Raw genomic sequence first — 14,859 nt, 5'->3', positions numbered from 1 at the left:
TCAGACCCGATTAGACCCGATCGCATTGCGCAAGCGTGTCAGACCCGATTAGACCCGATCGCAATGCGCAAGCGTCAGACCCGATTAGACCCGATCGCATTGCGCAAGCGTGTCAGACCCGATTAGACCCGATCGCAATGCGCAAGCGTCAGACCCGATTAGACCCGATCGCATTGCGCAAGCGTGTCAGACCCGATTAGACCCGATCGCATTGCGCAAGCGTCAGACCCGATTAGACCCGATCGCATTGCGCAAGCGTGTCAGACCCGATTAGACCCGATCGCAATGCGCAAGCGTCAGACCCGATTAGACCCGATCGCATTGCGCAAGCGTCAGACCCGATTAGACCCGATCGCATTGCGCAAGCGTGTCAGACCCGATTAGACCCGATCGCAATGCGCAAGCGTCAGACCCGATTAGACCCGATCGCATTGCGCAAGCGTGTCAGACACGATTAGACCCGATCGCATTGCGCAAGCGCGTCAGACCCGATTAGACCCGATCGCAATGCGCAAGCGTCAGACCCGATTAGACCCGATCGCATTGCGCAAGCGCGTCAGACCCGATTAGACCCGATCGCATTGCGCAAGCGTCAGACCCGATTAGACCCGAGCGAAAACGCTGCTTTTAAGTTAAAGTCGATCAATAACTTTTCCTGGTAGGCTGCAGTATATATATTTTTACCAGTCGCTAGGAGATATTGGAATGTTGTTCGTGCTGTTCAGTAAAAAAGTATATGCAACGTAATTTGTGTTACCGATACGTATGTATATTTAAAAGTAGCGGTGCGGCCTAAAATCCGGTGCGGCCTTTACAATTAAAAAATTGATTTTATTTCTAAAATTAGAGCCTGCGGCTTTTAATCAGGTGCGCTCTGTAGTCCGGAATCTACGGTAGTTGACTAGATCACAAGTTTTACTTTGGGTTGCAAAGGAAGATGAATATGTAGAAGATTCCACGTGGTTGGTGTGTTGGAAAATACAGATTGGGGCTGGGCTAACATCGGGTCTGATTGAACTTTTCAATGGCAGTTAGTCCTAACTTGGGATGTCTGATTCCTTGGAATGATGCCAAGAAGTACAGGGCTTTGATAGTATTGAGCCAGTTTAAATAGAAGGTTTATTTGAAAAGTAAATCTGCATCTGATGCACCAGCTCCCTCAACAGGGAAGCTGCTAGAATCCTTCAGACAGCTCCAACTCCTTTCAAAGAAATGACCTGTGTGATTTCACCAGGTGTTGTTGGTGGTTACATATTTAACCAAGTTTTAATAATTGGTGCTTTCTTTTAGAAAGGTTAGAAGGCATTGGTTTTAAAATTGTTCTTGATAAATTATATTGGGATTTTTTTGTGTCAGCTTAAAATATTTAAGGAATCGTGGTACTCTTGATGACTGTGAATTAGATCCATTCTGCTATTGGAAAATGTTGGGAAAGGCAAAAGTTGAATGGAAAATGTCCACTGTAACTATAACAGAATTAGTACACAGCTTCTAAAGCTGACTTGATCAGCAAAATTGCATACTGAATTACGATTCGGTACCAAAAGCACAACCAGTTAGATTTGCAATAAAGTCTCAGACAAAGGGGGGAATAACTGGCTGCAGACGTTTGGGGGACGTTTCTGAATGTTATTGAATTTGGGATTTTATTTGCAATTTTGCTTGTGTTCAGGGCCCCCCTGTGTGCAGGGGAGATTTGTTCAAAATTATTACCAATTCCATCTAATTTTTCGAGGAAGACATTTGTTAGTAAATGCCTCACATTTGCCTTGGTTTAGCGTATATTTGAGTAAAGAAGTTTGCAATTTAAATGGTGGACCATTTTTCATCTGTGAACGTGTGGAAACAGTTTTCAATATCACAAATATCATCGCTGTTTGGATATTCAGTGTTTTTGTTATTATTTCCTCCGATTTAGACCCTGGAAGGAAGTACCACATGCGCTTACTGGCATACAATTACATGGGTGAAGGTTATCAGGCAGATCAGACTGTGAGCACCCCCGGATGTGTGTGTAAGTGTTCACTTCTTACTGAGCGCTGGAGCAAACCAGTAACTTCTCCATCTGAGACTTCATAATTCAAATAAATCTTCCAAAAATACTGCCTCCATTCCTAAATCTTTGGCCAATATAACAAACATTAAATAGTAATAGATGATATGGCTATTCTTATAAACTAAGGCATCCTATCAACGACAACTAAAGCATCAGAAATTTCACACTCATGGGTTCCCATAAATGATCAGAGGTTGACCGGGACTGAGATTATAGTTTCTTACAGGTTTTATAAATGATTTTTTCACTGTCAGGATTATGCACAGCAGATAAAGGCAAACGAGTACGGTAAAAGGCCGATAATCTGGTATCGGATCGCTTAGCACCTGCCTCACCCATCAGAGGTGTGATTCTAGAGGGTGGTGAGGAGAGGGATCTGGATTTTTGCTGCTGGAGTTTAGGTCAGGAGCAGAGGTAGGTTTGCAACTAGAGTTCACAGGAGAATGTATTGTGTTACTGCGGAAAATTGCTTATAGAAAAAATGAGGTAGAAAAGGTGGTTTTATGTTTAATAGGAGTAACATGCATTAGTCCAGAGAATTACTAGTCTAACATCAAAGTTCCTGGAAATTTGGATTATTGAAATTTTATTAACATAGTATACATGATAAGGGAAATTAGAGTAATGAACAGTTTTCCAAGAAGTGAAGCTTATCACAAAATTCCAAATGAATGCTGTGGATGTTAAGGAATGCACATTAGTAAAGTACTCAACTTATGGGTGCATTCAGAAGATTAAGAGATGTGGAATCATGGAGACTTGATTCCAAATGGCCATGGCCATAGAGTGGTGTTATTTTTGACTGGAGTTCTGTGACTTGTGGTGTTTCCCAGGGACCTATGCCGGGAACTCCATTCGTGAACAGTGACTTGGGTGAAAGTGTAAGTAGACTGATTAATTAGTAAGTTTGCAGACAACACAAAAATTGCTGGAGTTGTGGATAGTTGAGAAGATTCTAAAAAAATTACAGCAGAATATTGACCAGTTGGAAGCTTGGGCAGAGAAATGGCAGATGGAATTTAATCCAGAGAATTGTGAGGCGTTGTACTTTGGGGACAAATATTCAGATGAAATGTACAATAAATAGCAGGACTGCTAAATGTATCAATGTAGAGAGGATTCTTAGTGCCGTCAAGGTGGGAAGACAAGTAGTTGGGCTGGTAAAGATGGTGTATGGTGTACTTTATTTTGCAGTTTGGGCATTGAGTATGAGAGTTGGAAGGTCATGCTGCAGCTGTATAAAACTTCATTTAGGCCATATTTGGAGTTAAGTGTATAGTTCTGGTCAGCACACTGCAAGAGTGATAAGAGATTCACCAGGATGGATTAGAGAGCAATAGGTATAACAACAGTTCAGGCACACTAGATTATTCTCTCCATTAGAGGCTTTGGGAAGACCATATGTAAGGTCGTGAGAGGCATAGATAAAGTAGATGGTCTTTCTCCACGTACCACCCCCCCCCCCACCCCCCACCCCCAGATTGGGTGTGTCAATTACTATAAGACAGAGATTTAGGTGAGAGAAGGAAAGTTTAAAAGAGTTTTACAAGACAGTGATAGATGTGTGGAATGTGCAGATGTGATGGAAATGTTTGAGGCATTATGACGGACATGAGCAGGTAGATGTATCTTGCGCAGGTATGTGGGTTCATTTTAGGCTGGTACCGCAGTTGGGTACAGGCACGGTGGACCAAAGAGCTGAGAGTTTGATTTGCATAGAATGCTCAGACTGTACATTAGGATATTTGGTAAATTGGATCGAACAGCTGTCAGTTAGCTGATGGAATATTAGAATTGTCTCAAATTGTTCCTGCCTTTTTGATACCCCAACACAGTATCTAAATAAGTTGCTTCTACTGCAGACTTTGGGTATATATCCTTAGAGTTCAACAAGCCTAGTTTTACAAGCGTAAAACGGGAATAATTAACATGCTGACAAAAATGTACATGATCAATCTTCAGAAGCTTTGAAGATCAGTTTTGTTCAGTTTAGTTTGGTTGTTTTGCACGCTTTTAAAAGCATCTTCTCCCCTAACTACTGAATTTGCATGCAGCTGGTAACCATCCTAAATCCTTCCTTTTACCATTGTGATTAAAATCCTAGGCAAAGTATATCTTTGTGATACCTACCTCCAAATAAAAATTCAAACATGATTTTTAATTTCACAACATTGTTCTTTAAAACTTAATAATGATGGATAATGTGTGTTCTTATTGACCAGCTGTTCGGGATCGCATGGTGCCTCCTCCACCCCCTCCTCACCACTTGTACGCAAAAGCCAATAGTTCATCTTCTATCTCATTACGGTGGGGGAAGCCAGCCTTTACTGCAGCACCAGTGATCAACTATACCGTCCGCTGTAACCCTGTGGGGCTGCAGAATGCATCTCTTGTCATGTATCTTCAAACGTAAGTTGACTTCTCTGTCTCTAAAGTGTTTATCAATTTGTAGGACTTGGTTAGAAGTTGCAAGATTGCTTCTGTTGCCTGTCAGTTCTTTTGTATGGTGAAAAAGATGCACTTTTTGCATCGTAATTCTTGCACAGTTTTCAGTGACCTTCAGATTTAAACTATCTCTGTACTTGAAGTGAAACCTTTTCACAAACCCACTTAATATTTACATTGGCACATCAAAGTACAATGCAGCTTGGATTTCTTTCCAGTTAATTCTGGTCTTTGCTAATATGTCCATTTGTTCTACCTTGTGAGCACTTACGTCCGCCGTGGTCAGACCAATACATCGTCGTGAGTCTTTCCAAGCTAATCTCAAGGTAAATAAGGACGTCAGATAGCAAAAATCCTGGTATCTGCTGTTGTCTGGAAACATGAAACAAATTTCTCATTCAAAAGAGCTGTGATCAGATACTCGTTTACACTTTGAAATTTAGGCAGTGGAGGCTGCAGCCAGGCTGGAGTTTTTAATGAAACAGGTTTCATAGACCAGCACTATGAATTTGGACATAAGATTTTCATGATGATGTGGCACTAATCTGTGTTTAGTTTAACAATTCCAAACTATTGTGCAATATTGCAGCTCAGTCTCCTTTTCCCTCACTGACTGAAGTGGCTTGGGTTGGTGTCATATCATATTGGTAATCCTGTGGTAGAGCTGATTGTTGCCTAAAGATAGTAATCTGGATTGAATGTTATCTCCATTTGTTTATAGAACATAGAACAGTATGGTAGAACAGGCCCATCAACCTGCAGTGTCTGTGATGACATGTTGCCAATTCAAACTCTTGTCTGCACGTGGTCCATATCCCACTGTTTGCTTGCAAGTTCATGTCCTTTCCTAAATGCCTCTTAAATGTTGCCAATATATCTGTTCCCATCACTTCTGTTGGCAGCGCATTCCTGGCACTTTGTGTAAAACCTTTTAAATTTTGAACAAGATCAGTAGTTAAAGGGTAGTTACCACAGGCCAGAGTAAATTTCAGCCTGCATTGATCATCGTCATACTGCAGGATGCTTGAAAATAAACTTAACCAGCAAATATTTTGAAAATATTAAATGTTTATATCAGGAGCTAATGTTTTCAATGCAGTCATGATTGGGTTATTTTTGCTTTTTCCAGGGGTATCGCTCTTGAGAAAATTTCTTCCAGAGCTGAATACAAACTTTTGTCATTAGTTATCGTAATCTGTAATTATCAGATTGGTGCTTTTGTTTTTACTTGGGCAAAGTAGTTGGATGGCTCCCTGGTCCAAGAACAGACCCAGAGTGCACCGGTCCAAACTATTTAATATTTACCTAACATGCAACTAGAAAGGAGCAAGCAGCATGCAGTGCATATTGCTCAGCTATGAAATCAGTCCTCAATAAATTTTGCTTCTAATAATTCCTGTTATTTTCGGTGGGACTAGGTGAGAGTAAGCGTTCGGCATGGACTAGAAGGGCCGAGATGGCCTGTTTCTGTGCTGTAATTGTTATATGGTTATTTTACAGGTCTGAAACGCACATGCTCGTGAATGGTCTACAACCCTTCACCAAGTATGAGTTTGCAGTGCGTCTTCATGCTGACCAGCTCTCCAGCCCCTGGAGCCCCGTGGTTTATCAGTTGACATTACCTGAAGGTAAGGTCTATGTCAGACTATTCACATCCCAGAGCCTGTGTTTTTTTAAGAAAAACAACTGGCACTTATTTAAGAAATAAATGTTTACCTGAATTTAAGCCATTTTTTTCTTGTTCTTGGCATAATCCATAACTGAAGAGATTCCATTAAGTAGTATGATTTTATGGTAGTATTTTATAATGTTCACATTTGAAGTATCTTGTAAACAAAGGGTCATTCTTAAGGGAATTGGGTTCTACCTGAAGGACATGGTTAATTGCAGGGTAAACTGGGATAGAAATATAATGCATTAAACTAAATTGGACAGTAAAGCTTGATAAGACAAAGGGGATGGTGATGACTTTAAGAAGACTAAGCCTGCACTGCTCCCTGTTATTATTGATGGTGAGGATGGGGATTTCAGTCCTATATCTGTATGTAAAACTCTTCAAAAGTGCTAAATCTTGTGCAGGCCTAATTGCTCTTGAGATAACATCATGAAGGACTCTGGAGACGTCCTGCTGCTCAATCCACTGAGTTCCTCCAGAAGATTCCAATATCTGCGGTCTCTCCTGTCTCAGAAGTGTTAATTTCTCTCTAGAATTGTTGGCCAGTCACTGTACCTATTGCTTGTAACTTCTGTTAATTTCTTTTGCAGCTCCAACCAAGCCACCGTCAGGAGTCAAAGCCACTTTGATAGAAGAAGGAACTGCTCTGGTTTCTTGGAAGCCCCCAGAAGACACTCAAATGGCTGTCACTCGTTACACCATCCTGTATGCTTCCAGGAAGGCCTGGGTCGCGGGCAACTGGCAAGTGCTGCACAGGGAAGGTGAGCTGTGCTCAGCACGCGTGACGTCTGTGTATCTTTTCAGGTTTAAATCTGGGAGTTGCAACCTCCTTGACTGTACTTTAATAACCAGAAAAATAGTGAAATTGAGATTATGTAAAAATAACAGCTAAAATGGATTCAGGACAAAAGACCTTTGTGAATCCAGCTTCCTACAATATTTTGTGAAGTAATATCCATGTGAACACTGGACGATTACACTGGTGGCCTGATGAGTATAGATGAACTAGGTTCATTCCTACATTAAACTGATGATTATGAATGAACTAGATCCACTCATGCATTGAACTCATGCACTCACACTGTTATTCAGTTGGGTGGATGCTTTATTTTGTTCTTTGCTTTTGGAATTTCAGTCCTATATCTGTATGTAAGGAAGGGGAGAAATTCATGACACCATTCCAAAATGTTCCTTTTATTACCTTGAATTATTGGAAGTATTTGCTCTGGATGGAGAGCTTAGATGATTGTTTGAGAAAGAGTACAGCAAGTAGAATACATATCAAACATTTACACCTTGGGATCATTGCAAGAGAATTTAACCCTTCGTGCACTACAAGCCTTGAGCATATTTTCTTGTGTTAGACCATATGAACCCCCCCCCCCCCCCCCCCACCATTTCATCATGGCTGATGCACTCAGCCTCAATCTCCTGCCTTCTCCCCATATCCCTTCATCGAGGTGTCAACCTCTGTCTGCCATGAGTATACATGAAGACTTGGCCTCCAAAGTTGCCTGTGGCAACAAAATCCACAGCTTCGCCACTCTCTGCCTAAAGGAATTCCTTCTCATCTCCACTCTAAAAGGATGCCCCTCTATTCTGAGGTTCTGTCCTCTGGTCTTGGACACTCCCACCATAGGAAATATTCTCTCCGCATCCACTCCATCGAGGCCTTTCACCATTTGATAGGTTTCAATGGGGTCACCCTCATTCTTCTAAATTCCAGTGAATACAGCCCCAGAGCCATCAAACACTCTTCATTTGACAAGCCTTATAATTGAAGTTGTGTTTATCATAATACAACTTAATTGATTTTTACAATGCCTGATTTGGAAAGGTCACAAGCTAGGTTTGCTTGCACCTCAAGCAGTAAAGCAAAGGTAACTGTGGATGAAACAGTTATTTGAATGCTGGCTTTACTTGTTTGGTAACTTATTTAGGTGCTGAGAGTTGTATTCAGCTTAGTCCCAATTGAAACTAGAAATATTTATTTTTGTTGTCAATGTTGTTGAATATTAATAGATCAGAATAATAGATCTATATTGTTATCAGAACTGTGTGCATGTGTCAGATATATCTAATAAGTAGACCTTGACTGTCAAGTATATTTCAATAATCTTGGCATATGCTGACACTGTTTTTACAAATGTTGCTTATGAGATGGTGGTAGGGATTTGTTGTTTAGTTGTTAAGTTGAGTCCGACTCTTTGTGACCTCATCAACCATAGGCCCCACAGGGTTTTCATGGCAAGATACGGAAGTAGATTGCCAAGCCTTTCTTCCATGTAGACACTGCTGCTGCCCAGAATGGGTTTGAACTTGGGACCATCTGCCTTGGTGCCACTACACCACTAGCTGGCCCATGGTAGGGGATACAGATCGCAAACTGATGACAATACATTCACTGAGCAGCTGGGCTGAGAGCCAGGACTGGACAATCGATGTTGAAGGAATGATGGCAAACTTCCAAATTGGTGTGCTGTGTCTCAGGAATACTCCCATGTAACTGTTGACCTTTGCTGGCAGAGACTGTGAAATTAGGAGGTTCTGTTAGAGAAGATCTAGCAAGTGGCTGCGTTGCAGATTGTAGATGGTAAGCACTGTAATTGTATTGTTCTAGTGATGAAGGAAATGTTTATATGGGGGTGTGCATAAAACATTGGCTCCTTTACCATGGAAGGCTTCGTCATGTGAGGAGAGGTCAAGACCTGTTTTCAATTGAGTTTAGAATGATGATAGTCATATAATCATCATTTCACAGATGTACACAAAGGTCTTACAGCGTTTGATGTTTCCCTTGGCAGGGTTGCCCAGAGCCTCCAGAATTAGGTCCATTGTCTCAAAATTAGAGGTCAACCCTTTTGAATAAAGATGGTAAGACTAGAGGGCAGTGATCTTTGGAATTCTCTGCCTAAGAGATTAGTGAGTGTTCAAGTGAGATTTTTTTTCTCACTGATATAAAGGGAATTGAGGGCTATGGGGTAAATGCGGTGTTACGGTAAAAGGTTAGTCGTATTTTATCGAGTGGCGGAGCAGGTGACAGAGGTTGAATGGCTTGCTTCTGCTTCACAAGCAAGTGATCTTTCCTGCAATCTGAATGGAAACTCTCAGATTCATCATACATTTCCCTGTTCCATGAATCCATGTTCTCTCTCATCGATCCTTTTCATAATTTTTAAATATCTTGTTGCCACTTCCTAATCAATTCTAGCATTTTCCTTTCAGTGGTCAGGAGACTGGTTTGTAATTGTTTGCCCTTTTCACTGGGAACCTTTATGCAATAAAGGAGGTGCAACTACTGGATGAACATCTGTATAGTTAGGGTGCCAAAGGTTATGGAGAGAAGGCGGAGGGAATGGGGTTGAGAAGGAAATTAAATCAGCCATAATAAATAGTGGAGCTTACTTGATGGGCCAAATGGCCTAATTCTTGTCTTCTATCTTGTGGTCTATTGGTCTTAAACATTTCTGGCTTCTTTGTAGGTTATGAAAATGGTTTTAGGATGGAATGCATCTGGTCCAATTAGATTTTCTGGTGAGTGGTCAAGTTAATGGCAGCTGCATTGTTGAGTATCAAGGGGAGGTGAAGGATCTCCCTTGTTGAAGGTGTTTGTTGCCTTGTGTGAATATTGCTTGTCTGGGTTTTGCTACTTGTAGGCACAAAATGTATGGAACCAGCTGGGCCAGGCCTGGTCTAGCAGCAAGTCTCTGGTTTACCAATCTTTACCCCTGGACTGTTACTCATTTTTTACATATACAACCCATTTCTTTACACCAGAGTGCTAACACTGTACAAGGTGCATGTTGATCTGCCAGATAAATGAATTCCTATGATCTAATGAGTCATTGTGCTTTTAGAGATCTTTAGCCTTTGATTCACTGTTGTTATCGTTCTTTTTAGGAACAATTACTATGGCTTTGCTGGAGAACCTTGTTCCTGGAAATGTCTACCTCATTCAAATATCTGCGTCAAATGAAGTAGGAGAGGGACCATTTTCAAATGTTGTAGAACTGGTGGTTCCTGCTACAGAGACAGTGTATTTCAGTCAAGGGGCAAAGTGGTCTGACTCCGTCAACGGCGCAGATGCCAAAGGTAAGGTGCCGAGTGTAAAATTAAAGTGTACTCTAAACCTTTCCTACCAGATCCATTACAGATAAATTAACTGGACATAGTTGTCAGTGAAATGCTGATCATGAGAGCTACAACAAAAGGTAAAGTTGGCAAATTAAACCATGGCTAAAATTACAATAATATTCCACTTCAAATGGACAATTATGCCTAATATTATGTCACCGTGCAATAGTTTCAGCTATTGCTTTTGAAGTTCCACATAATACAGGCCGTCTGACTCTGGGGAATGGAGATAGTGAACATACCAGAATTGTCTAAATGGAAATTATTATTTGAATAGCATTTATTCACAAAGATTTCCCATTTTGTATATGAAAATAGTATTTGAACTCTTCTAATGTTATTGTCTGTATCTGTAATGTGGGCGTGGTGAATTAGGAACATAAGAAATGTACCACACTGTAATGAGTTCAATTGTGGAAACTTTCATTAAGGTGACAGCAGAAGCTGAAGTGATTTTAATGCTTTTGTTGTGTTCTAATATCACTTCCTTTATACCATAGCCAGCTCAGATGTGTTTTACCACCTGGACCAAAAGTCAATGACTGGGATCATCGTTGGAGTCTGCATTGCCCTGACTTGTATTATCATCTGCATCCTTATCCTCCTTTATAGAAGCAAAGCAAGGTATTGTGTGGGCAGAATACAGAGCACTAATGATGGGCAAAGGTTTATATTAAAACCTGTTTTAAATATTTTGAATCTAATCGTTGGGAGTGTGAGATGTTCTACTAATCAAAGTATTGAATGTGCTGCAAATCCTTACCTGCACCCCACCCCACAAACAGATTATTGCTTCTAAGAATAGTTCTTACTGAAGTGTCATATTTTGTGAAACACATTTACTAGCATTGCCTAATTTGCAGTGGCATCAGTGAATTAACAGTGGGGTTTTACAGCACCAGCACTACCAGTATTGTTGCCAAGGTTTCCTTTAAATGGTGAACTTTTGTTTATCCAGGAAATCTAATGGAGTCAAGGCTGATCAACCAGGAAGTGTTCAGTTGGCACATGTGACGAGGCCACTTGTCAGTGGAAACCAACTGGCCAAGAGCAAGGATGAACATTGGGAAAACATGGAAACCTTAATGCCAATGATGGCTGAGAATGTCTACTTGGATACCAAGGTAACTTTGTTTTTGTTGTAATTATTACCTTATTATTCATATTTTACCTGCTTTCATTTTCTTAAAAAAAGGCTTATGCCTGGTAACAGTGCAGTTATTTAGCACAGTAACAGTGCCTTCAGCACCCAGGGCATGCCCTTTTCTCACTGTTACCATCAGGTAGGAGGTATTACATGGAACTGCTGCTGCTAAGTTAACAAATTTCACGTCACTTGCCAGTGATAATAAACTTGATTCTGATTCAAGTCCACTGACCCTATGCTGACCATCAAGAACCTATCCATTCTGTCCCCATTGGTCCACAGCCTTCTACATTTCTACATTCCACAGCTTAAGGTGTTCATCAGATGCTCAAGAATTGAGAGACTATCTGCCTCCCCCAGCTTCTCTGGCAGTGTGATCCAATTTGCCACAACCTCTGGGTGGAAAAGTTCTTCCTCAGGACCCTCAAAATATTTAACTCACCTTAAACCTCTGCCAAGGTGTAAAATTTACTGCTTACCTTGTCTTTGCCTTTCATGGTATTGTGTACCCCTCCCTTTCTTTGCTCCAAGGAAAACTACCCAGTCCGTTCAGTCTCTCCTCATAACTGAAACATTCCAGATAGGCGACATCCCAGAGCAGGGGTTCCCAACTGGGGTCCATGGACCCCACGCTTAATGGTATTGGCCTATGGCATCAAAGTGGTTGGAAACCCCTGTCCTAGAAAATCTTCACACCCTCTCCAGTGCAGTCCATGTCCTTAATGTTGTGTGGTGAGAAGGAATGCACACAGTGTTTCAGCTGTGGCCTGGCTAGGACCTCCCTGCTCTTCTGTTTTGTGCTCTGGCTAATGCAGGCAAGAGTCCCATCTGACTTTCACCACTCCTGACTACCTGCGCTGATGCCTTAGGGATCCTTGCCCTTGTACACAAAGTGTACAACATTGCGTAGGGCTGTACCATTCATTGTAAATGTCCTACCCCTATCTGACAACCCATCCCCAAATGCATCACCTCACACTGTGAACGTTTTAATAATTTGCATTGTTATATTGTCTGCACATTCTGAGGACATCCAAAAGGGTTTTCAACCATGTAGTGTATTAGCTAACTCTAATTCTTCCACTTCACTACCTGGTGCTTCAGCTTACGCTAACCAGGGACTACCCTGCTTGTAATGTTCCCTGAAGCGAGCCAGCTACACTGGAACACACCAATGACTTGCAGATGCACTGAGCATCGAAAGGGAGAGAATAAAACCCATTAGAAATAGAGAGCAGGGAAAAGAATTTTGAAAAGCAATCTGAAATTTTAACCTATAAATTTCTTGAGTTGAAGAAAACACAAAGACAATCTGGGGCAACACACACAATGGTGGAGCAACTCCCCAGGACAGACAGCAACTAAGGAGTCACCATTTAGAGTCAGGTGATCTGGGAGTAATTTTATAAAATCGGTTATATTTAAGAAGGGGAGAAGTAATGTAAAGAAATGCTTTAATCTTGATAGGGGAATACTGTTAATACAAATTTCAGAGCTCCAATAGTAAAAATCTAGAGGTCCTTTGGCTTGAGCGAGCTGAAAGGAGGTAAAATTGAAACCAGCAATGCAAAGTGCAACTGCAGCAGCTTCTGCACAGCAGTTTTGAGTAGAGAGTAACCCTTGTGAATCCACTGCTCTTGTATCCAACAGGGTGGATCTGATTTGATTATTAGCAGCTCTGGTCACAGAAAAGAAAAGACCAAAAAGTGCTTATTTTTTGGAACAAAGAAGAGATCAACAAGCACATCCAAGGAGAATCAGGTATGATTTGGAACTTGAATGTTAAAGTGGTTATGGCCATTGAAAGGACTGTAAAGGTTTGCTGATGGGGTGAGATTAGGTCAGATAGGAGTAGGATTAAACACCAACTCTACTGGTTGAGCTGGCCTGTCTGTGTGATATAAACTGTGACAACTTCTCATCGGCTAATGTTGTATAGAGTTTCTATAATTAGAGCTATTGCTGCCAGAAGTTGGATTGGAATTTGTTGGGCTTGGGTTTACTAATCAATTAGGATCAGTTTTATGTTCAATAACCTTTAGTGAGGGCCATCTGCTTGACCTGATTAACTCAACATGTTAATAAATTGTGCACTTGTAGTTTTAAACAGCTGGTCACAGTCCCTCATCAAATGATGGCACTAACTGATTTAATTATTCCCCATCAGCAACCACTTGTATTTTTTTATTGGAACCACAGTTGCCAAAGTTCACTCACTGTCTCCTACTGCCCCTTTTTAAATGATTTTGGATAAAGTTCAACAATATGGTCCTGGATTTCCAATGGCTTGTGGTGGAGTAGATTCATACAGTGTTCACTCAGACCAAAGCAATTGTCTAGACCTGTGTGCCTTTACTAAACTACCATTCTTTTGCTTGCAGCCAGTCAGAAGAAATGGGTTTGGTGTGACTGGGCTGACCTGTGAAGAACTGAGTGGCCCGGTGCTGATTCCCCCCACAACCTTGCCATCTGTGTTTACTGCCATGGGAGATACAGAATATTCACACAATAGTGATGGAAGCCATGAAACTGGAGATTCGGGCAGATATTCCCATGACTCCAGAGAGGAGATGGAAATGTCGCACCTTTCTTTGACACCTGTCTTCCTGGGGTCATCTGTCCAGGCAGAAACTGCCAGCATTCCGGCCTTGTCTACCTCAGAGGAAGACCAATCCCTGTTGGTCGTTTCTCATTCCACCGCCAATGACCTGCTGGCACTGCCTCGACCAAGCCAAATGACGTCAAAACCAACCAGTGAAAACACCAACAACCAATTTCCAATCTAAGTAACCTGATCCAGTTTCAGCATAATTTATCTGTACGATGGACAAGTGTGCAGGAAGCCAAAGAACACTTTGGAGAGAAAGTCACTCCAGGTTCTTACACAACTTTGCTTTATGAATGTTCCATTTGTTTTTTTTTATTTTACCCACCATGAATGTCTGTATGTCAAAAAATGTGAAAAGGACCATTACCATTTCTTTTGATTTTATTTTGAAAGGTATATCATGGAGCAGAAATAATATTTCAGGCTTTCTGCTGAAAATCTACCTCAATCTTACCTAATAATGAACTCCAGTATTTAACAGGTATTTGACTCCATTGCCTAATAGTTGATATTTCCTTACACAAATGTGTTGTTTTGATAAAAGAAATGTTTGTTGGTGTTGTTCTGCTGTGATGTGGGGGTTGTGAGGGCTTTACCATGAGAGTGTTTGACTAAAGATCTGTTTACATGGGCAGGTGAGATTCTAAAATGGGGCCACGCACAACACCTTTAAGCTGAAGTTGCCTTATTTATTTTCCAATTTAAAGCAGAAAGTCAGGACGGATTTTTGAAGGTTTTGATTTGTAATCTCAATCCATGAAATATTAAGATTACTTTCCACAACTGCTGTATTT

General features: G+C 41.1%; 1 protein-coding gene across 1 annotated transcript in view; it reads left to right on the top strand.

Moving 5' to 3' along the window:
- The window catches only part of LOC140718740 (protogenin-like), a 142,168-nt gene extending 127,666 nt beyond the window's left edge, over positions 1-14,502 (top strand). The window contains exons 12-20 of the mRNA XM_073032840.1: positions 1,919-2,014; positions 4,279-4,465; positions 6,002-6,129; positions 6,767-6,937; positions 10,077-10,268; positions 10,811-10,934; positions 11,269-11,434; positions 13,108-13,218; positions 13,839-14,502. Coding sequence (XP_072888941.1) covers positions 1,919-2,014; positions 4,279-4,465; positions 6,002-6,129; positions 6,767-6,937; positions 10,077-10,268; positions 10,811-10,934; positions 11,269-11,434; positions 13,108-13,218; positions 13,839-14,243 — 1,580 coding nt within the window. The 3' untranslated portion in view covers positions 14,244-14,502. The remainder of the gene's footprint in view (positions 1-1,918; positions 2,015-4,278; positions 4,466-6,001; positions 6,130-6,766; positions 6,938-10,076; positions 10,269-10,810; positions 10,935-11,268; positions 11,435-13,107; positions 13,219-13,838) is intronic.
- The last annotated feature ends 357 nt before the right edge of the window (positions 14,503-14,859 follow it).

Source organism: Hemitrygon akajei, chromosome 30, assembly GCF_048418815.1.
Source record: "Hemitrygon akajei chromosome 30, sHemAka1.3, whole genome shotgun sequence".
NCBI lineage: Eukaryota > Metazoa > Chordata > Chondrichthyes > Myliobatiformes > Dasyatidae > Hemitrygon > Hemitrygon akajei.
Note: the sequence above shows the minus strand (reverse complement) of the source record. Positions and strands in the feature narration are given on the sequence as shown.